General features: G+C 37.4%; 1 protein-coding gene across 3 annotated transcripts in view; it reads right to left on the bottom strand.

The window, feature by feature from the left end:
* Positions 1 to 23,595, bottom strand: part of GLCCI1 (glucocorticoid induced 1) — a 127,129-nt gene that overhangs the window by 65,760 nt on the left and 37,774 nt on the right. For all 3 annotated transcript variants that reach the window (XM_055272599.1, XM_055272601.2, XM_055272600.2), the window contains exon 3: positions 9,266 to 9,352. In XM_055272599.1, coding sequence (XP_055128574.1) covers positions 9,266 to 9,352 — 87 coding nt within the window. The remainder of the gene's footprint in view (positions 1 to 9,265; positions 9,353 to 23,595) is intronic.

Genomic DNA, 23,595 nt, shown 5'->3' on the forward strand with positions numbered 1-23,595 from the left:
GCTAAATACATTATAAAAACACTTACAGTTTCTACTGACTGCTTTATTTCCTGAGTATGTGCCCTACTTTTTTGTTTCTTTGTGTATCTCAAAACTTTTTGCTGAATGCTGGGTATTTCATATAACATATTATAGCAACTCCAGATTCTGATTTTCTCCCCTGAGAGTTGCTGTCTACTTGTTGTTTCTTAATGGTCTACAAGTCTGTTTCTCCTGCAATGTGTGACTGCTTATGTCTCTATTATTTTTTGCCTGACTTAAGACCTTCTAAAGCAGGTCTCCAGTGTTCACCATAGTGTTTGGCCAAAGACTGATTGTACATTTTGTTCAAACATCTCAAGCCAATAAGGGTTCTATTTCCTACTGATAGGATTTGTTTGTGGACAGAGGACAGCATTTGAAGTTCAGGTTTTTTACAAGTCTTCCCTGGTTTTATTTCCAGTAGCCCACTTGAATTTCCTCTGTACCTATTCCTAGGCTCTCCTGGCCAAGAACACATCGGTGGCCTGGGACCACTCTGTTCTCTGATGTGCATGTCCACAGCCTCCAGTTAACCTGGGATATGTGGGGAATTTATCAAGCTCCCACTGCTGGCTTACCTCTCAAAACTTTCTCTTAAACTCAACTAGTTCATGAGCCTACTGCTGGCCCCAAATTGGACTACAGTCTTAGACTAATAAAGTTGTTGGCCCTCTCTGTTTACTTGCCACAAAGATCACTATTTTAACCTACAATGCTCCATAGCAAGTGATGTCGCTGCAAAAGTGGAAGCAAAGCTGCTGATTTTCATCCTGATTGAAACGCTACGCAACAGAGCTAGGGACAAGGAAAAGGAGAAAAGGAGTAGCACCAGATCACGAATTTGTGCTATTCTTACCCTATGTTCATTAGTTTTCAAGAATAAAGCTTCTCTGTTTGTTTGGTAAAGTACTCAAACAGTTGTTTTGACAGTTTTGCCCAGCTTTATGGTTGCCTTCTGTGGAAACAATCAAATGTTCTCACTGAATCAGTCATTCCTTTTTAAGAGTATATGTCATATATTACTGAAATCCAGTTATAGTTAAATTATAAATCCAACAAAACAGTGTTAAAAACTCTTTCATATTTATCCACATATTTACTATTCCCAGCACTCTTCAATTCTTCCTATGGATTCAAATTAATATCTGGCATTACTTCCTTTCAGCCTAAATCTTGGTGATAACTCTTAAGATTGTATTCGGGGGTGGAGTCAAGATGGCCGAAAAGGAACAGCTCCGGTCTACGGCTCCCAGCGTGAGCGACACAGAAGACGGGTGATTTCTGCATTTCCATTTCAGGTACTGGGTTCATCTCACTAGGGAGTGCCAAACAGCGGGTACAGGACAGTCGGTGCAGCGCACTGTGCGCAAGCCGAAGCAGGGCGAGGCATTGCCTCACTCGGGAAGCGCAAGGGGTCAGGGAGTTCCCTTTCATAGTCAAAGAAAGGGGTAACAGACAGCACCTGGAAAATTGGGTCAGTCCCACCCTAATACTGCGCTTTTCCAAAGGGCTTGGAAAACGGCACACCAGAAGATTGTGTCCCGCACCTGGCTCTGAGGGTCCTATGCCCACGGAGTCTCACTGATTGCTAGCACAGCAGTCTGAGATCAAACTGCAAGGTGGCAGCGAAGCTGGGGGAGGGGCGCCTGCCATTGCCCAGGCTTGCTTAGGTAAACAAAGCAGCCAGGAAGCTCGAACTGGGTGGAGCCCACCACAGCTCAAGGAGGCCTGCCTGCCTCTGTAGGCTCCACCTCTGGGGGCAGGGCACAGACAAACCAAAATTCAGCAGGAACCTCTGCAGACTTAAATGTCCCTGTCTGACAGCTCTGAAGAGAGTAGTGGTTCTCCCAGCACGCAGCTGGAGATCTGAGAACGGGCAGACTGCCTCCTAAAGTGGGCCCCTGACCCCTGAGCAGCCTAAATGGGAGGCACCCCCCAGTAGGGACAGACTGACACCTCACTCGGCCAGGTACTCCTCTGAGACAAAACTTCCAGAGGAACTATCAGACAGCTGAATTTGCGGTCTCACAAAAATCTGCTGTTCTGCAGCCACCACTGCTGACACCCAGCCAAACAGGGTCTGGAGTGGACCTCTAGTAAACTCCAACAGACCTGCAGCTGAGGGTCCTGTCTGGTAGAAGGAAAACTAACAAACAGAAAGGACATCCACACCAAAAACCCATCTGTACATCACCATCATCAAAGACCAAAAGTAGATAAAACCACAAAGATGGGGAAAAAACAGAGCAGAAAAACTGGAAACTCTAAAAAGCAGAGCACCTCTCCTCCTCCAAAGGAACGCAGTTCCTCACCAGCAACGGAACAAAGCTGGACGGAGGATAACTTTGATGAGTTGAGAGAAGAAGGCTTCAGACGATCAAACTACTCCGAGCTACGAGAGGAAATTCAAAACAATAGCAAAGAAGTTAAAAACTTTGAAAAAAAATTAGACGAATGGATAACTAGAATAACCAATGGAGAGAAGGGCTTAAAGGAGCTGATGGAGCTGAAAGCCAAGTATCGAGAACTACGCGAAGATTGCAGAAGTCTCGGAAGTAGATGCTATCAACTGGAAGAAAGGGTATCGCTGATGGAAGATGAAATGAATGAAATGAAGCGAGAAGGGAAGTTTAGAGAAAAAAGAATAAAAAGAAATGAACAAAGCCTCCAAGAAATTTGGGACTATGTGAAATGACCAAACCTACGTCTGATTGGTGTACCTGAAAATGACGGGGAGAATGGAACCAAGTTGGAAAACACTCTGCAAGATATTATCCAGGAGAACTTCCCCAATCTAGCAAGGCAGGCCAACATTCAGATTCAGGAAATACAGAGAATGCCACAAAGATACTCCTCGAGAAGGGCAACTCCAAGACACATAATTGTCAGATTCACCAAAGTTGAAATGAAGGAAAAAATGTTAAGGGCAGCCAGAGAGAAAGGTTGGGTTACCCACAAAGGGAAGCCCATCAGACTAACAGCTGATCTCTTGGCAGAAACTCTACAAGCCAGAAGAGAGTGGGGGCCGATATTCAACATTTTTAAAGAAAAGAATTTTCAACCCAGAATTTCATATCCAGCCAAACTAAGCTTCATAAGTGAAGGAGAAATAAAATACAGACAAGCAAATGCTGAGTGATTTTGTCACCACCAGGCCTGCCCTAAAAGAGCTCCTGAAGGAAGCACTGAACATGGAAAGTAACAACTGGTACCAGCCCCTGCAAAAACATGCCAAATTGTAAAGACCATCAAAGCTAGGAAGAAACTGCATCAACTAACGAGCAAAATAACCAACTAACATCATAATGACAGGATCAGATTCACACATAACAATATTAACTTTAAATGTAAATGGGCTAAATGCTCCAATTAAAAGACACAGACTGGCAAACTGGATAAGGGGTCAGGACCCATCAGTGTGCTGTATTCAGGAAACCCATCTCACGTGCAGAGACACACATAGACTCAAAATAAAGGGATGGAGGAAGATCTATCAAGCAACTGGAAAACATAAAAAGGCAGGGGTTGCAATCCTAGTCTCTGACAAAATAGACTTTAAACCAACAAAGATCAAAAGAGACAAAGAAGGCCATTACATAATGGTAAAGGGATCAATTCAACAAGAAGAGCTAACTATCCTAAATATATATGCACCCAACACAGGAGCACCCAGATTCATAAAGCAAGTCCTCAGTGACCTACAAAGGGACTTAAACTCCCACACAATAATAACGAGAGATTTTAACACCCCACTGGCAACATTAGACAGATCAACGAGACAGAAAGTTAACAAGGATATCCAGGAATTGAACTCAGCTCTGCACAAAGTGGACCTAATAGACATCTACAGAACTCTCCACCCCAAATCAACAGAATATACATTTTTTTCAGCACCACACCCCACCTATTCCAAAATTGACCACATAGTTGGAAGTAAAGCTCTCCTCAGCAAATGTAAAAGAACAGAAATTATAACAAACTGTCTCTCAGACCACAGTGCAATCAAACTAGAACTCAGGATTAAGAAACTCACTCAAAACCACTCAACTACATGGAAACTGAACAACCTGCTCCTGAATGACTATTGGGTACATAATGAAATGAAGGCAGAAATAAAGATGTTCTTTGAAACCAACGAGAACAAAGACACAACATACCAGAATCTCTGGGACACATTCAAAGCAGTGTGTAGAGGGAAATTTATAGCACTAAATGCCCACAAGAGAAAGCAGGAAAGATCCAAAATTGACACCCTAACATCACAATTAAAAGAACTAGAAAAGCAAGAGCAAACACATCCAAAAGCTAGCAGAAGGCTAGAAATAACTAAAATCACAGCAGAACCAAAGGAAATAGAGTTACAAAAAACCCTTCAAAAAATCAATGAATCCAGGAGCTGGTTTTTTGAAGAGATCAACAAAATTGATAGACTGCTAGCAAGACTAATAAAGAAGAAAAGAGAGAAGAATCAAATAGATGCAATAAAAAATGAAAAAGGGGATATCACCACTGATCCCACAGAAATACAATCTACCATCAGAGAATACTACAAACACCTCTACGCAAATAAACTAGAAAATCTAGAAGAAATGGATAAATTCCTCGACAAATACACCCTCCCAAGACTAAACCAGGAAGAAGTTGAATCTCTGAATAGACCAATAACAGGCTCTGAAATTGTGGCAATAATCAATAGCTTACCAACCAAAAAGAGTCCAGGACCTGATGGATTCACAGCCGAATTCTACCAGAGGTACAAGGAGGAACTGGTACAATTCCTTCTGAAACTATTCCAATCGATAGAAAAAGAGGGAATCCTCCCTAACACAATTTATGAAGCCAGCATCGTCCTGATACCAAAGCCTGGCAGAGACACAACCAAAAAAGAGAATTTCAGACCAATATCCTTGATGAACATTGATTCAAAAATCCTCAATAAAATACTGGCAAACCGAATCCAGCAGCACATCAAAAAGCTTATCCACCATGATCAAGTGGGCTTCATCCCTGGGATGCAAGGCTGGTTCAACATATGCAAATCAATAAATGTAATCCAGCATATAAACAGAACCAAAGACAAAAACCACATGATTATCTCAATAGATGCAGAAAAGGCCTTTGACAAAATTCAACCTTTCATGCTAAAAACTCTCAATAAATTAGGTATTGATGGAACATATCTCAAAATAGTAAGAGCTATCTATGACAAACCCACAGCCAATATCATACTGAATGGGCAAAAACTGGAAGCATTCCCTTTGAAAACTGGCACAAGACAGGGATGCCCTCTCTCACCACTCCTATTCAACATAGTATTGGAAGTTCTGGCCAGGGCAATCAGGCAGGAGAAGGAAATAAAGGGTATTCAATTAGGAAAAGAGGAAGTCAAATTGTCCCTGTTTGCAGATGACATGATTGTATATCTAGAAAACCCCATTGTCTCAGCCCAAAACCTCCTTAAGTTGATTAGCAACTTCAGCAAAGTCTCAGGATACAAAATCAATGTACAAAAATCACAAGCATTCTTGTACACCAATCACAGACAAACAGAGAGCCAAATCATGAGTGAACTCCCATTCACAGTTGTTTCAAAGAGAATAAAATACCTAGGAATCCAACTTACAAGGGATGTGAAGGACCTCTTCAAGGAGAACTACAAACCACTGCTCAATGAAATAAAAGAGGATACAAACAAATGGAAGAACATTCCATGCTCATGGGTTGGAAGAATCAATATCGTGAAAATGGCCATACTGCCCAAGGTAATTTATAGATTCAATGCCATCCCCATCAAGCTACCAATGACTTTCTTCACAGAATTGGAAAAAACTACTTTAAAGTTCATATGGAACCAAAAAAGAGCCCGCATTGCCAAGTCAATCCTAAGCCAAAAGAACAAAGCTGGAGGCATCACGCTACCTGACTTCAAACTATACTACAAGGCTACAGTAACCAAAACAGCATGGTACTGGTACCACAACAGAGACATAGATCAATGGAACACAACAGAGCCCTCAGAAATAATGCCACATATCTACAACTATCTGATCTTTGACAAACCTGACAAAAACAAGAAATGGGGAAAGGATTCCCTATTTAATAAATGGTGCTGGGAAAACTGGCTAGCCACATGTAGAAAGCTGAAACTGGATCCCTTCCTTACACCTTATACAAAAATTAATTCAAGATGGATTAAAGACTGAAATGTTAGACCTAAAACCATAAAAACCCTAGAAGAAAACCTAGGCAATACCATTCAGGACATAGGCATGGGCAAGGACTTCAAGTCTAAAACACCAAAAGCAATGGCAACAAAAGCCAAAATTGACAAATGGGATCTAATTAAACTAAACAGCTTCTGCACAGCAAAAGAAACTACTACCAGAGTGAACAGGCAACCTACAGAATGGGAGAAAATTTTCGCAACCTACTAATCTGACCAAAGGGCTAATATCCAGAATCTACAACGAACTCAAACAAATTTACAAGAAAAAAACAAACAACCCCATCAAAAAGTGGGCGAAGGACATGAACAGACACTTCTCAAAAGAAGACATTTATGCAGCCAAAAAACACATGAAAAAATGCTCATCATCACTGGCCATCAGAGAAATGCAAATCAAAACCACAATGAGATACCATCTCACACCAGTTAGAATGGCCATCATTAAAAAGTCAGGAAACAACAGGTGTTGGAGAGGATGTGGAGAAATAGGAACACTTTTACACTGTTGGTGGGACTGTAAACTAGTTCAACCATTGTGGAAGTCAGTGTGGTGATTCCTCAGGGATCTAGATCTAGAAATACCATTTGACCCAGCCATCCCATTACTGGGTATATACCCAAAGGACTATAAATCATGCTGCTATAAAGACACATGCACACGTATGTTTATTGCGGCACTATTCACAATAGCAAAGACTTGGAACCAACCCAAACGTCCAACAACGATAGACTGGATTAAGAAAATGTGGCACGTATACACCATGGAATACTATGCAGCCATAAAAAATGATGAGTTCATGTCCTTTGTAGGGACGTAGATGAAACTGGAAACCATCATTCTCAGTAAACTATCGCAAGGACAAAAAACCAAACACCGCATGTTCTCACTCATAGATGGGAATTGAACAATGAGAACTCATGGACACAAGAAGGGAAACATCACACTCCTGGGACTGTTGTGGGGTGGGGGGAGGGGGGAGGGACAGGATTAGGAGATATACCTAATACTAAATGACGAGTTAATGGGTGCAGCAAACCAACGTGGCACATGGATACATATGTAACAAACCTGCACATTGTGCACATGGACCCTAAAACCTAAAGTATAATAATAAAAAAAAAAGATTGTATTCAACTCTGAGATAAAAATACAAGTTGACTTTTTTGTTATTCATATGCTATACATAGACATGTAGTTATAGTAAGCTAGAGATATTAGACTTAGCTTCATTTATTTGTTGTTGCTGCTGGAGAAAACTGATTTTTTTGCATACATGTATGGTAGGCAGAAGGAGCTGAGCAGGTCTCTACATCTATACTATAAAGAAGCTGCTAAAATGTAATACAATCATAAGTAAAATCATGCTAATAAACTATATCTATGCAGTCCAGACACCACAGTATATGAGGGACACTGATAATCTATAGTACATAAAAATTATACAAAGAGGCCTGGAAACTGGTATATGAAAAAATTTTGAGAGAAATGTAGATGTTTACTCTGGAGAAAAAAAATGACTTACTGCTAGCCTTTAAAAGACTTAGACTTACTCAATATTGATCCAGAGGGCAAAGTCAAAACTAAGTTATCTAATTCTAAGTTCAATACATAAGAGAACATATTTAACAACTTGAAACAATTAAACTGGCTCTTTTTATAAAGTAATGAGTTTCCGTCACTAAGAATGATCATGGCCTGGTGTGGTGGCTCATGCCTGTAATCCCAGCACTTTGGGAGGCCAAGGTGGGCAGATTGCTTGAGGTCAGGAGTTCGAGACTAGCCTGGCCAATATGGCAAAACCCCGTCTCTACTAAAAATACAAAAATTAGCTGGGCATGGTGGCACATATCTGTAATCCCAGCTACTCAGGTGGCTGAGGCAGGAGAATCGCTTGAACCCGGGAGGTGGAAGCTGCAGTGAGCCAAGACTATGCCACCGTCCTCCAGCCTGGGTGACAGAGTGAGATTCCACCTCAAAAAAAAAAAAAAAAAAAAAAAAAAAAGAATAACAGAGATTAGATGACTATCTTTTTAAGGAGTATTTATTTAGAAGATTGGCTGGATGACCTTTCAATTCTAAGTTTCTGTAATTTATAAAAACAAATAGAAAAGAATTTAGATGGATAGAAGTATCAGGAAAAATAATCCAAAATACACATAAAGATATGACACCTCAGGTTATTCATAATAAATAAGGAAATCAGTCATAGAAACTAAATTTCTAAGAAGCATGGATTACTGTTGGGTTCCAAAGGGCAACAATATGCTGGATATCATTAAAAAGCTATTAGATCACGCCTGTAATCCCAGCACTTTGGGAGGCCAAGGAGGGTGGATCATGAGGTCAGGAGATCGAGCCCATCCTGGCTAACGTGGTGAAACCGTGTATCTACTAAAAATACAAAAAATTAGCCAGGCGTGGTGGTGGGTGCCTGTAGTCCCACCTACTCGGGAGGCTGAGGCAGGAGAATGGCGTGAACCTGGGAGGTGGAGCTTGCAGTGAGCCAAGATCGCGCCACTGCATTCCAGCCTGGGTGACAGAGCGAGACTCCGTCTCAAATAAAAAAGCTATTAGAAACAGAAAACACTGTCCTACCATTGAACAAAGCTATAACCTATAGCTCTGGTTGTACAACTTAAAAACAAGCAAGCTGAAGAGAGAACAAAACTAACTAAAATGAACAAGATAGAGAGTATTACATAAAATTAGACTTCACTCTGGAAAGGCTAAAGCTGACTGAGTGCATAACAAATATTTATAAAAGACACAAAATACACAAATAAGGTAAATTTAGACTTGTTCACCAAAATGTAGAATGCAGCCTACCAAACTAGAATTTGTCCTAACCTTACAAAAACCTGCTAGAATTTATTCTAACCTTACCCTAGAATTTGTCCTAACCTTACTGAAAGAGGTAAGGTTAGGATAAATTTTAAAAGTGTCATTACGTTCAGGAAATACTAAGGTAATCTACTAGGACCAAAACAGGTTACAGACAGAAAGCAGAAATAACTTACCTCTTTTAGTTGATCAGCACTCCCCCATGACGCAGAACGCTGATGTGACCTCTTTTCTGCACCCTCTTCTGCCCAACAGCTAGGTGTCTTTAAAAAAAATATATATATATATAAAATAAGAAATTTTATCTCTACTTCCTAATCTCAAGCAACTGAAACATATTTCAAATTCTTAGCACATACCGGTCAGAGAGCTATAGTAAAATCCTTTAAACGCTAAGAGTTTCGTGACCCCGTGAAATGTTTAAAATATTCTGCCATATTCTGAATTATATATGCTCAAAGATGTCTCTAAGTCATCTTACTTAAAACATTTGATATCTTCACGTCAGTAACATAAATAAATTATAAAATTCAAAGGGAATAGTAAAGATACATGTATTGGTGTTTTTAAAGAGAATAGCCAAACTAAATATGAAATGGTATTTCCACTAAATTCGATAGAGGTAAAATGAACAAAAGTATCTTAAAAGCAGTAGTATTAAGAATGACCTACATTTCAAATATTTAGCTAGAGGGCTGACTGTACTACTTTTTCTGTGCTTGGGGAAGAGTATTAGTATCTTTTTTGAAAAATATCAGGCCTCTTTATATAAAACACATAAAGTTATTATAAAAGTGTAAAAGATTAAAAATAGTAAAATATAAGCTAAATAAACAGAATATAAACTAAAGTAATACATCTTCGAAAAACCTGAACCGTATGTCAGAAAACAGAATCATTTTTATCTAAAATATTATTTTCAGTTATTTAGCCATTAGTAGATACTATCCTCAAATGTAACACAAATCACTAAATCTGAAATAATGCCATACAGTGGTAAGACCATTTAATAGTTGTATTAAAAAATTGAACAATAGGCCGGGCATGGTGGCTCACGCCTGTAATCCCAGCACTTTGGGAGGCCAAGGTGGGTGGATCACCTGAGGTCAGGAGTCCGAGACCAGCCTGACCAACATGGTGAAACCCCGTCTCTAAAAAAATTAGCTGGGCCTGGTGGCGGGCGCCTGTAATCTCAGCTACTTGGGAGGCTGAGACAGGAGAATCACTTGAACCCGGGAGGCAGAGGCTGCAGTGAGCCAAGATCGTGTCATTGCACTCCAGCCCGGGTGACTAGAGTGAAACTCTGTCTCAAAAAAAAAAAATAATAATTAAACAAGATTAAAATATCATCTTTAATACATGAGAAGACTCTTGTGTAATGTAAATCAGAAAGGGTAAAAACCACTACTTAAAGGGCAATGATTGTCATAGTAACTATACACAGCTTTAAAAATTATTTTTCATTACATGCTCAAAAAGGTATCATTTATATTAAGGCCATACTTGTGACTACATAATATATAAGTTCTTAAGAAGAAGTCATCAGTTCTACTTTACAGTTCAAAATGCTTGTGGAAAACTTTAAAAATAATCACCACGTCTTAAAAGCAATGATATTCAAAAAAACCACTAACAACTGAATGCTAGCTGAATAAACACAAAAATAAACTGCTTGAGCAGTTCACTAGTAAAAAGAAGTTGTTAAGTCAATTGACAGAGTAAAATATTTTATTCAATCAGCAAGACCACGGATAAGAGGTATCAATATATTAAATAAGTTGCTTATAAAAACTATTACTTATTAGAATTTCCTATGTTCCGTCCTAGGTAAGATGACCTACTCTGAAAATAATTCAGCCCTCCAAATAATTGTATCCTTAATAATAAATTTATTCCAAAATTATTCAATTGTTTAGTCACTTTTATTTTGATAATTTATATAACTTAATGGTTTTACCTGTCTACCAACTGAGCATTACTCTTATCAAAATGAAAAGATTAAGGATCATAATCTTTATAACTCAAAGTATATTCACAGAAAATTAGTCAAATTTTTAGCATTTTCCACAATTATTCAAAATCAACATTTATAATGTGAATTGCATTTATTTTGTACAGCTCTTTTTCAAAGGACATTTACATATACTGCATCTCCAACTTACAGATAAATTAATAGCCACAAAAATTCTGCAACTGCTTCAATACTGGCAAGCATGCCAACGGCAAAAGGAACTAAGTCTGAGTTCTCTTATCTCACAGGTATCTTCTTTCTTCCTATTATCCTTTTCTTAAAAATGAATGTGAAAACCTATTCAATTATTTCAGAGTGTATTATTATTTGCACAAAAGAATTACCTACAAAAGAAATCAAGTTAGTAGTATATGTATAGCTATGTGCTGCATAACAATGTTTTGGTCAATGATGTATGGCATACATAACAGTGGTCCCATAAAATTATAATGAAGCTGAAAAATTCCTATTACTTAGTGATGTCTTGATGATCCTGATCTTGTGTGGGCCTAGGCTAATGTGTATGTTTGTCTTAGCTTTAAAAAAAAGTCTGAAAAGCAAAAAAAAAAAAAAAATAACAATAATAATAGCTTATAGAATAAGAATAGTTTGGTATGGTTGTACAATATGTTTGTGTTTTAAGCTAAGTGTTATTATGAAAGGATCAAAAAGCTAAACAAAACTAAGTTTATGAAGTAAAAATGTTATGGTAAGCTAAGGTTAACATTATTGAAGAAAGAAAAATATTTGTTACAAACTTAGTGTAACCTAAATGTGCAGTGCTTAGAAAGTCTACAGTAGTTTATGGTAATACCCTAAGCCTTCACATTCACTCACCACTCACTGATCCAATCGGAGCAGGTTCCAGTCCTGCAAACTCCATTCCATGGTACATGCCCTATATAGGTGTATCATTTTCTACCTTTATATATCATATTTTTACTGTGCCTTTTCTATGTTTAGATATACAAATACCACTATGTTACAATTGCCTATAGTCTGCAGTACGGTAACATGCTGTACAGTTTTCTAGCCTAGGAGCAATGGGCTATGCCACATAGCCTCAGTGTCTAGTAGGCTACCCCATCTAGGTTTGTGTAAGTACATCTTATGATGTTCGCACAGCAATGAATGCCTAATGATGCATTTCTCAAAACATATCCCCCTCATTAAGTGACAATGACTGTACTTTTTAAAAGAGAAAAACGACTGAAAGAGTTCTCTCAATCATGTGACTATAGAATGCATATAATTTAAGGTCATCGTAGTATTAACTTTCCAAAAATATCCCCCAAAGAGTAGTTTTAATTCCATCAATTTAAAATAAACAGTATGAAAAATATTCTCATCTACAAATATATTCTACAGATTGAATTGTCCAATACAATAGCTACTAGCCACATGTGCCTATTTAGATTTAAATTAATGAGGACATAATAAAACTAAAGTTCCTTAGTCACACTTAGCACATTTTAAAAGCTCAACCACATGTGGCTACTGGCTGTCATATAGGACAACATAAATATGGATCATTTCCAATATTAAAGAAAGTTCTACTGGAGGGCAGTGTTCTATACACTGATCACTGAAAAAGGCAGAATTCAGCTCAAACAAAACACTGTGAAAGTTAAGACTGCATTTTTATTTTATGTAAAGTTGGAAGGTTTTTTTTTAAGCTTTGGGAATTCAGTAATAGCAGCAGTTATATATTCAAATTTTTTATCAAGCTCCAACTCTATGCTAAGTTTTGTGCTCATTACGTTAGACCAGTTTCAAAGTGCAGTCCACAGATGAGCAGCAGCATCATCACATGTTAGAAAAGCAAATTCTCAGACTCAATCTCAGACTACTAGATCTGGAACTCATAGATAAGGCCCAGAAATATACTTCTTATTTTTTAAGCAACCTTTTCAGATGATTCTGATGGATTCTAAAGTTTGAAAACCAGTGTTAGACTAAAAAGTTGAAATCAATAAGATACGGATTCTGCACTCAAGGTGTCATGTTGACCATATTCCCACTCACTTTTCTTGCTAGCTTTGAACATGTTATTGTTTTAAAATCTCTTACATCTGACAGAAAATCATCAACACAGATGATTACTACATACCGCCAAAAATATTTTTCACACCATTCTAAAAAACACCCACTGAAGTCATAAAAACTAATAGTGTGAAGACGATGGCATGAATATCACCAATAGGATAACTAAGTAATGGAGGAGGGAGTAGTTTTCCTAAGAATATGAATACACTCTCCTGCACCTGAACCTATAGATTTGAAGTACCATTTCTTATTTGTAAGACAGCAAACACACAATAACGACCTCTGACTGAATGAATACTGACCTACCAGAAATTGTTTATTGAATTTCAGAGCCCTCACATGCTCTGGGGTCATTTGTATCATTTCTATGCCATTTCCTACCAGTCCAGACCTAATGTTCATAATTGTATAATCAATAGTTGATACTAGTAATAATGACTTTTCCTGTCCACTTAATTCCATATTATTATATTTAAACCTGGTAACAGTAAAATACTATCGATTCTAATCAAAGGCAACTAATATGTATCAGTGTCTGTTATGTCATAGATACTGTGCTAGAAGCTTAACATGGATTATTTCATATAATCCTCATTGCAATAGGCTATGTTGACAATAATAGTTGTCCCCCAAAAACTGTTAGAATTCCAATAGCATGGAAAAGTTTTTCCTTGGTTTATACTGGTTCCTAACAATATGGTATCTCCCATATCAATCATTCACTTATTCATTCATTTATACAAAACAGTATACCTTGAGAGGCATACTGCTTTCTCATACCATACTGTAAACTATGACCTAATTTTAAACTATAACTCTATGATCTTAATTGTTTTTTGTTGTTGTTTTTGAGATGGAGTCTCGCTCTGTCGCCCAGGCTGGAGTGCAGTGGCGCGATCTCGGCTCACTGCAAGCTCCACCTCCCGGGTTCACGCCATTCTCCTGCCTCAGCCTCCCGAGTAGTTGGGACTACAGGTGCCCGCCACCACACCTGGCTAATTTTTTGTATTTTTAGTAGAGATGGGGTTTCACCATGTTAGCCAGGATGGTCTCAATCTCCTGACCTCGTGATCTGCCCACCTCGGTCTCCCAAAGTGCTAGGATTACAGGCGTAAGCCACCACACCCGGCCGATCTTAATTGTTAAGGCATAATGTCTCTAATGTAAAAATGTCTTTCTTAGTAAATTCTGTATAATATTATCACAGGAAATTTTCATAGAAAATTGATAAAGATATAACAGATTGAGAACCAATGTACAAAACCAACACAGGTTGGGACCAGAGTAAGAGTGTTATTCCAAATAAATACAACCTATTTCACAATTTTACCTACAGTGTGCTTAGGGGCAAAGGCATGAGAAAGCAATGAAGAAAAACAGGTTAATTTTGTTTCCAGCTAAATGTTTCTCATAAAGGGAAGAAAACTGAGTATCAGGGTAACAGGGGTATGGGAAAGGCCTTTCGCTGTATACTTTCTACTTTTGAAACAAATGAACACATAACCTACTAAAATTAATAAGCAGAATTTTGACTTTGGTAATTTTAGAGATGGTATTTGAAACTAATGAATAAAATGTTAAATATTTTAGTTATGAGTTAAAATCTTTCATCAATATAGCTGAGTATATTCCTTTAGCAACCAAAGAAATTACTCCCTAAACCAGGAACATGACTAATTTGGTGTGAACTATTCAACTCTAGGATTCTATAATCCTCTGTCTCATAATTAGATGATGGCTGAGAGAAAAAGTAAAGGTGATCTCAACAGCCAGTCAGGGGCCAGCTCCACAAAAAATAATTTAGACCTCTAGAATGCAATCTAAGAGGCAAAAACAGCCAAATCTTCAGTCTTGCTTCCATTTCATGAAGAAGTCCCCCAGCCCCTAAAATGTTTCAGCAACTGCTGTTTCTTAAATATATTTCAACAGCAAGCCCTTTGACAAGGGCACAGGAAACTCAGACAGCTGTATAAAGTGTGACTTTTGGTCAGGAAATGAATTTCTGATCAGAGTGATAAAACTGAAAGTTATTTTTTATATCAGTAAGTATTTGAGGTGCATCATCTACTCCTTTGACTAAAGTCCTCCCCAACCAAGCTCCTTTCAGGAATGGAGGAAAAGGCTAGGTACTTTAAATATGACGTCAACAGAAAAGAATATTTATGTTTTAGTTCAGACTTAGTTAACTTTATTGAATGTTGCCTAAAGCCAAATGCTAAGTACTTAGTCTGGATCTATTTCTTAAAAACAAATAAAAACAAATAGATTTCTAGGGAAAGATGCTGGCATAGAGGCAGGATCATAAAACTCCATACACTGAAGTCTAATGAGATTAAGAGAAACTGCTTTATGTGCTTTTGGCATGTCACATGTTTCATAGTTTAACTTTTAAAAATTAATTTAAAACAATAAAATACCAAATATAATAATAACATCACCTGGAGAAAGGGAAGTATCGGTATATGTAATTTTATTTAAGATCTAACCATCCCATCTCTCACCCCTCAGAGAATACAAGTTTTGAAATCTCTCCCTGATATCAACCAAGAGACCAAGCACTATGGAAGAAATTAAGAAAATTTTCTCAAGTGCTACAGTCCAAAAACATACTAGGCTAGTAAGTTACTTAGGTAAAATCCTTTCAGACCCAAGTGACAGAGAATTCAGATGATATTTATGCTGCGTTATGCTAGAGCACAGAGGAAGGAAATCTTGCAAAACCTTTTTATGAAGCAAGTGTAAAAATACTCTAAGGCTCATGAAAAAAATTTAAGAACTCATTGCTGAATAATAAACAAATATAAAATTAACAAACATATTCACTGATGAAATGGCATTTTCCAAATAAATTATTATTCCTGATTAAAACAAGAAAAACCATTAGTAAAATAAGCATGTGTGCTCTATGTATAACAAGCACACATGCCTCACAACAAATGTCAGTATACCTTGTCCAGTGAGTAAACTAGATACATTACCATTAGAGTCAAGAAAGAGGCAAGGGCAGCCGGGTGCAGTGGCTCACATCTGTCATCTCAGCACTTTGGGAGGCCGAGACAGGTGGATCACCTGAGGTCCACCTGAGGAATTTGAGACCAGCCTGACCAACATGGTGAAACCCCGTCTCTACTAAAAAATTAAAACATTAGCTGGGCATGGTGGCGGATGCCTGTAATTCCAGCTACTCAGGAGGCTAAGGCAGGAGAATCGCTTGAACCTAGAAGGTGGAGGCTGCAGTGAGCCAAGATAGTGCCATTACACTCCAGCCTGGGCGACAGAGCAAGACTCCGTCTCAAAAAAAAAAGTCAAGGCATTCAGTACCATAACTGTTAGTTTACATGGTTCTGGGAGTGGCAACAAATGCAATTCCAAAAAAGGACACATACCAAGAAATAACGAAAAGGATATAGGATTACTATTTGGATAATCGTACAGCTGAAAAACCAAAGAAAATTACCTAAAAATTACTAGAAACAAGAAAAGTCAAGTTGAAGATGTCCTGTACATAAATTGGATATTAAATATCCTAATTACAACAGCAACCAAAAAAGACAAAATATTTAGATATAAGTTTAACAAGAAATGTGTTGTTCCAATAAGAAGTTGTAAAATATTCTGAAGGGCAAACATAACACTTGAATGAATAAAAAGATATACCCCTTTCTTAGATAAGATTCAATATGGTAATCAATTCCCCTGAATTCATATTTAATTGTAATATAAAATATTTTGAGGAATTGGACAAATTATAAAATTAACTGACAAAAATAAATACGTGACTAGCCATACAAATTATTAAAATGAATTACTAAGCAATATAGATTAAAATCATTCAGTATTAAAAAAGATATTAATGGTATATAGTATAGCATAGAGAAGCCAGAAAGAGATCCAAGTAAGAATGGAAATTTATGATATAACAATGATATCTCAAAACAGCAGGGAAAAGATAAACTCTTTATCAACTGTTTGTCACTTTGAAAAATAAATAAAGCTGGATATCACCTCATGCCTTCCATCAAAATAAACTTCAGAAATATCAAAGACACAAATATTTTAAAAGAAACATAAAACTATTAAAAGAACATATAGTTTAAATGAAATTTTTTAACTTGGGAGTGGAAAAAATCTTTCCCAATTATGGCATAACACAAAAAGCCACAAGGCACAGACCACTGTAATAAATACAGCAGCCAGAAATAAACCCTAGCATATATGGTAAACTGATTTTTGATAAGAGTGTCAAGGCCATTCAATGGGAAAAGGACAGCCTTTTCAACAAGTGGTGCTGGGAGAACTGGATATTCACATCCAAAAGAACGAAGTTGGACTCTTCCTTTATACAAAAATGGACTCAAATGGATCAAAGAACTAAACTTAAAGGCTAAAACTCTTAGAAGAAAATAAGAAGAAAGCTTCCTGACATTGGATTTGGCAAGGATTTCTTGAATATGCCAACAAAAGTACAGGCAACAAATGGAAAAATAGATAAACTGGACTTTATAAGAATTAAAAACTAGTGCACTACCAAAAGAATAAAAGGGCAACCTGGCCAGGCGTGGTGGCTCACGCCTGTAATCCCAGCACTTTGGGAGGCTGAGGCGGGCAGATCACAAGGTCAGGAGATCAAGACCATCTTGGCTAACACAGGGAAACCCCGTCTCTACTAAAAAATACAAAAAATTAGCCGGGCATGGTGGCAGGCGCCTGTAGTCCCAGCTACTTGGGAGGCTGAGGCAGGAGAATGGCATGAACCCAGGAGGTGGAGGTTGCAGTGAGCCAAGATCACACCACTGCACTCCAGCCTGGGTGACAGAGCGAGACTCCACCTCAAGAAAAAAAAAAAAAAAGAATAAAAAGGCAACCCACAGAATGGGAGAAAATATTTGCAAACTATGTCTCTGATAAGAGATTGATATCCAGTATATATAAAGAACTCCTAAAACTCAACAACAAAAAACCCAATTCAAAAATAGACAAAGGACTTGAATAGACATTTCTCCAGAAAGAAATATAGATGGCCAAAAAGCAGATGAAGTGATGCTCAGCATCATTAATCATTTAGGAAATACAAATCAAAAATCACAGTAAGATACCAGAGTGACTATTATTTTTTAAAAAAGGAAAAAAGAAAATATTGGCAAAGATGTAGAAAAACGACCCTGGCCGGGCGCAGTGGCTCATGCCTGTAATCCTAGCACTTTGGGAGGCCGAGGCGAGCGGATCACAAGGTCGAGAGATCGAGATCATGCTGGCTAACACAGTGAAACCCTGTCTCTACTAAAAACACAAAAAATTAGCCGGGCGTAGCAGCGTGTGGCTGAGGCAGGAGAATGGCGTGAACCCGGGAGGCGGAGCTTGCAGTGAGCCAAGATAGCGCCACTGCATTCCTGCCTGGGCGACAGAGCGGGACTCCATCTCAAAACAACAACAACAACAACAACAAAACACAACTGGACCCTTGTGCATTGCTGATGTGAGTATAAAATAGTACAGCCACAGTGGAAAACAGTATGTCAGTTCATCAAAAATTTGAACACAGAATTACTCTATGATCTAGCAGTTCTACTTCTGGATATATACACAAAAGAACTGAAAGCAGAGACTCGAAAAGATACCCATACACTAATGTTGCTAGCAGCATTATTCGCAACTGTCAAAAAGCAGAAACAACCTAAATGTCCATCCATAGACGAATGGATAAAGTAAATGTGGTATGTATATCTAATGGAATATTATTCTGCCTTAAAAAGCAAGGAAATTTTAACACACGGCTACAATGTCAAATCCTGAAATCATTATACTAAGTAAAATAAACCAGACAAAAAAGGAAAATGCTGTATGATTTTTCTTATATGAGGTTCCTAGAGTATATTCACAGAGACAGAAAGTAGAATGATGGCTACCAGAGGCTGGGGTGTGGTGGGGAGGATGGACAGCTAGTATTTAATAAATACAGAGTTTCAGCTGGAAAAAGTAAAAAAGTATTAGACATGGATGGTGGTAATGGTTGTACAATAATATGAACGTACTTAATGCTATGGAACTGTACATTTAAAAAATGGTTAATTCATTTTCACTCATGGTAAATTTCATTATTTTTATTTTGTGGGAAGAGACAGAGTCTCGCTCTGTTGCCCAGGCTGGAGTGTAGTCACGTGATCTCGGCTCACCGCAACCTCCACCTCCCGGGTTCAAGGGATTCTCTTGCCTCAGCCTCCTGAGTAGCTGGGATTACAAGCACAGGCCACCATGCCTCGCTAGCATGTTATATATATTTTACCACAACTTAAAAAATAGAAAAAAAATGAGGTAGGGATTTACATGTTATAAGGAGAGATGCCCATGATCCATCAAATGGAAAAAGCAAGTCAGTAATATGATATAAAGTATGATTCCATCTCTGTGTGTATATGTTTAAACAATGTATTTCTATAGGTACAGAAAATTTCTCTAAATATGTGCCCCCCAAAAACCTGTTAATAATACTTTTTTTAAGTAGTAGGTCTAGGAAGTTAGTGGCTACTATTCATGTCCTTCTATATTATGGATTATTTTGCCATCAAATATATGACAGATTATTTTACCACCAAAAAGCATTATTTTTAAAACAAAATCAGATAAAACCCAAAAATACATAACCTGAAATATTTACTTTTAATTTAGCTGAATTAAAAACATTCTGGGATAATTATAGAATGTCTATAAATGTATCACTAAGCATCCCTGCAAGAACTGAGAAGCACAGAGATTTTATAAGATATATGACAGGATGCTGACCTTGGCAGGGAGCAGATTCCTAAAGTAGAAATTCTATGTTTAGGCAAGTGACTTTTTTCTTTTACAAGTTATATATAAAAAGCATTAAATCCATCATTTTATTAGAATATAAATCTAATCAAAAGCATTTTAAATCTTCATTTAAAAAGAGGAAAGAAGCAAGAAGGCAGTGGTGGTTTCTCTTGTTAAGACTGAATACATTCACTTGCAGAAAGCTTGTTAATGAAAATTAGCTCTGTAGATTAACACCATCATGTCTTCTAGTTTAATGGACATTTCAAAAGAGGTGACATTTTGGGCTGAGGTAGCCTGTTCCAGGGGCTGTTTTGGATGGACTACTCATACAAAGAAAATCGCATCTAACCATATCAGAAAAAGTTTAAGACCTATAGAACTCAAAGAAAGGTATAACAGGAAAATAAACTATTAAGATACAATTTTTTAAATGTTTAAATAAGATTAAGAAAACAAGTTAATTAAGCAAATGGCAAAACTCTAAGAAAAAAAAAAACACTTTCAGTGCTCAGTTTTTTTTTTTTTCATTCTATTTTGATACTGATTTTATGTCCACACCGAATCTTTTGAAAAGCTTTTAATTAAGAAAAATAACATACTATGCTCTGAAAGGCCTACAAAAATTTGTTTAAAAGGGTTATACTTTGCATATTAGTCAGTAAAGACTAGATTGTAGGATGGTAACTACACAATCTCCAAATCTAAATGACTTAAAACTGCAAAAGTTAATTTCTTGCTCATACTACATGTATGGGTCATTAAGAAGGCTATGCTTGTCACTGTCAGTGACCCAGATGGACAGAGTAGAAGTGAACAGTTACTTCCCTGTCAGAGAGAATGCACCAGTTCTTTAAAGCTTCTTCCCAAATCAAGTCTCATGGCCACACTTAACTTCAAGTGGGCAGAGAAGTAGAATCCTATCATGTGCCCAGGAGAGAGAATGCCAATATTTATGAATAGCTCTAATCATTACTATACCTGGGAAGTTGTAGGGAATACCTCTGATTATTGCTGTATATATTATTTTTATTACTTGACCACTTTACAAAGAGTATATATTACTTTCACATTTAAAAACACACTCAAACACAGAATTTAAAATTTGTCCAGAGACTATACCTCAGACTATGGGGTGAAGACTGAGGAAACATTACTGTTTTATTACAGTAACTTTAATTGCAAGTTCAATTTTAAGAGTTGGTAATACATTTTTTGTTTTAAAAAGGTTGTATCTGTAAGGCTACAGTAATAAAATATTAAATTTCACAAATGGATTTTAGTTTTTCTTTCTACAAGGCTAAACAGATGACTCTAAATAATCAGCAGTGATCCATTTCTTCAGAGGCCTTAACAATGTAAAGCGGTATCTTATAATCCTCAGAATAAATGTGTGAATGTGCAAATCGGGTATTATTAACTTCAATTTACAGAAAAGAAAGCTTAAGACTGGGTCACAAAGCAGTTAAGTCAGTGGGTCATGAAATTTTTTTTAACATTTTACTAATAAAAATTTCAAACAGAACAGTTAAAAAAAAAAAAAAAAAAAACTGTTCAGTGAAGGCCCATAAAGCCAATACTCAGCTTCTCTAAATAACATTTTGCTCTATTTGCTCCACCAGATATCTATCTAGGTATCCACCCATCAATTGATCTTATTTTTGATTCATTTCAAAGTTGTAGACAGCAGTATACTTCATCTCTAAACATCTGAGCTCAGTATTTGTTTTCTGTTCATATTCTGTATTTTTAAAGTTAAAGTTATACAGCAAAATGCACAAGTGTACACTTGGGTAAGTTCCGATAAATGAATTCACCAACATAACCCAAACTTCTATTAAGACATATAACACTGGCCAGGCATGGTGGCTCATGCCTGTAATCCCAACACTCTGGGAGGTCAAGTCTAATGGATCACTTGAGGCCAGGAGTTCAAGACTAGCCTGTACTAGTGAAACCCCACCTCTACTAAAAATACAAAAATTAGCTGGGCGTGGTGGCAGGGGCCTGTAGTCCCAGCTAATTCTCAGCTACTTGGGAGGCTGAGGCATGAGAATTGCTTGAATCTGAGGGGCAGAGGTTGAAGTGAGCCCAGATCACATCACTGCACTCCAGCCTGGGCAATAGAACAAGACCCTGTCTCAAAAAAAAAAAAAAGATATACAACATTTAACTTACAGAAATAGAGAGTAGAATAGTGGTTATCAGAGGCTAGGAGTCCTTGGGAGATGCTGGTCAAAGGACACAAAATTTCAGTTACAAGAAACAACTTCAAGTGATCTACTATACATCATAATGACTACAGTAAAATATATGGTACATTTGAAAATTGCTAAAAGAGTAGATTTTAAGTGTTCTCACCACACATAAAAAAATGAGGTAATGCATGTTAAATAGATTGATGTAATCATTTCAAATGTGTGTGTGTCTATCAAAGCATCATGCTATACACCATTAATATATAAATTTTACTTAATTAAAATTAACTAATTTTTTAATTAACATTTCCATTATCCCAGAAAGTTCCCTCAGTGGGCCTTGATTTGAATACATGATCTGGTTCCAAAGTCTACAATCTTTTCACAACACTATGCTACTTCTTTTTAATACATAAACATACTAAACAATATGAATTTTTTTATGTCAAGCTCTCAATAATTAAGGTAGTTGAAACAGAAATATAAAAGAAAGAACACCCTCAAGACACCCTCCACCAAGGCCAAACGACCCAGGTGTTTAATGTCTGTAGCAAGCTGAGTATACCACCTTCCTTCCACCAATGTCAACTACATAATTCCACTACATAAATAAAACGACTTCTTCCCACCCTAAGAGTTCAACAGTTAATCCAGGAGGAATGGATGTCGCCATAAAAAGTATCTCATATGTTCATCTCTTGTATCTTCAATTAAACTAATAAATGGTTAGGGCAAGACCATTTCTTATGCTTGTGAGGCAAGAAGTAGGTTAGTGGTTAGTGGTTGCCGTAAAAGGCAATAGAGAGCTGAAGAAAAAAAAGGAAACGCTTTAGAATCAGCCAGATCTGGGTTCACTGTCCTCACGCTTAATACGTACTACGTACATATTACGTAACGATGCAATATGTACGTAGTACATATTAATGTACAGCTATGTAATGATGTACAAATTACTTAACTTCTCTAAGCCTCAGGTTCCTCATCTGTAAAATGAGCCCTGTATTTTACCTTCTTTTCAATGTCAAACTTCTCAAATAAATGACCTACATCCAGATAGATGCAAGCCAGACAAGCCCTTATCCTGGGCCTCAAAATTTAGGAGAAATTCCTCTGGCCTTCTAGCAGCCATGCCCCTCCCCATGGGATAAGAGACCTTGGGAGCAAACAGCATGGACGTTATGAGCCTATGCTTGGCTGTAGAATATACTCTATGTAATCTAAAACCAGGAATTTCCTGAACAAACAGCAGTAGGCTTGGCTTCTAAGGTCTGCAGACCCATTCCCTGGTTCTTGCTTGTTGAGGATGGCACTTGAATGTGAGGACTGGTGGGTCCAAGTGTATGTGTAAAGCCAGCTTAAAGTACAGAATAGATTGTAGGGTAGGAAGAGAATGGGACTTAGGCTCAGATGAGGTGGGCCTAGTGGGCCTGGTGGGCCTGCTGCATGTGGACATATACCG

This window comes from Symphalangus syndactylus, chromosome 3, assembly GCF_028878055.3.
Source record: "Symphalangus syndactylus isolate Jambi chromosome 3, NHGRI_mSymSyn1-v2.1_pri, whole genome shotgun sequence".
Lineage (NCBI taxonomy): Eukaryota > Metazoa > Chordata > Mammalia > Primates > Hylobatidae > Symphalangus > Symphalangus syndactylus.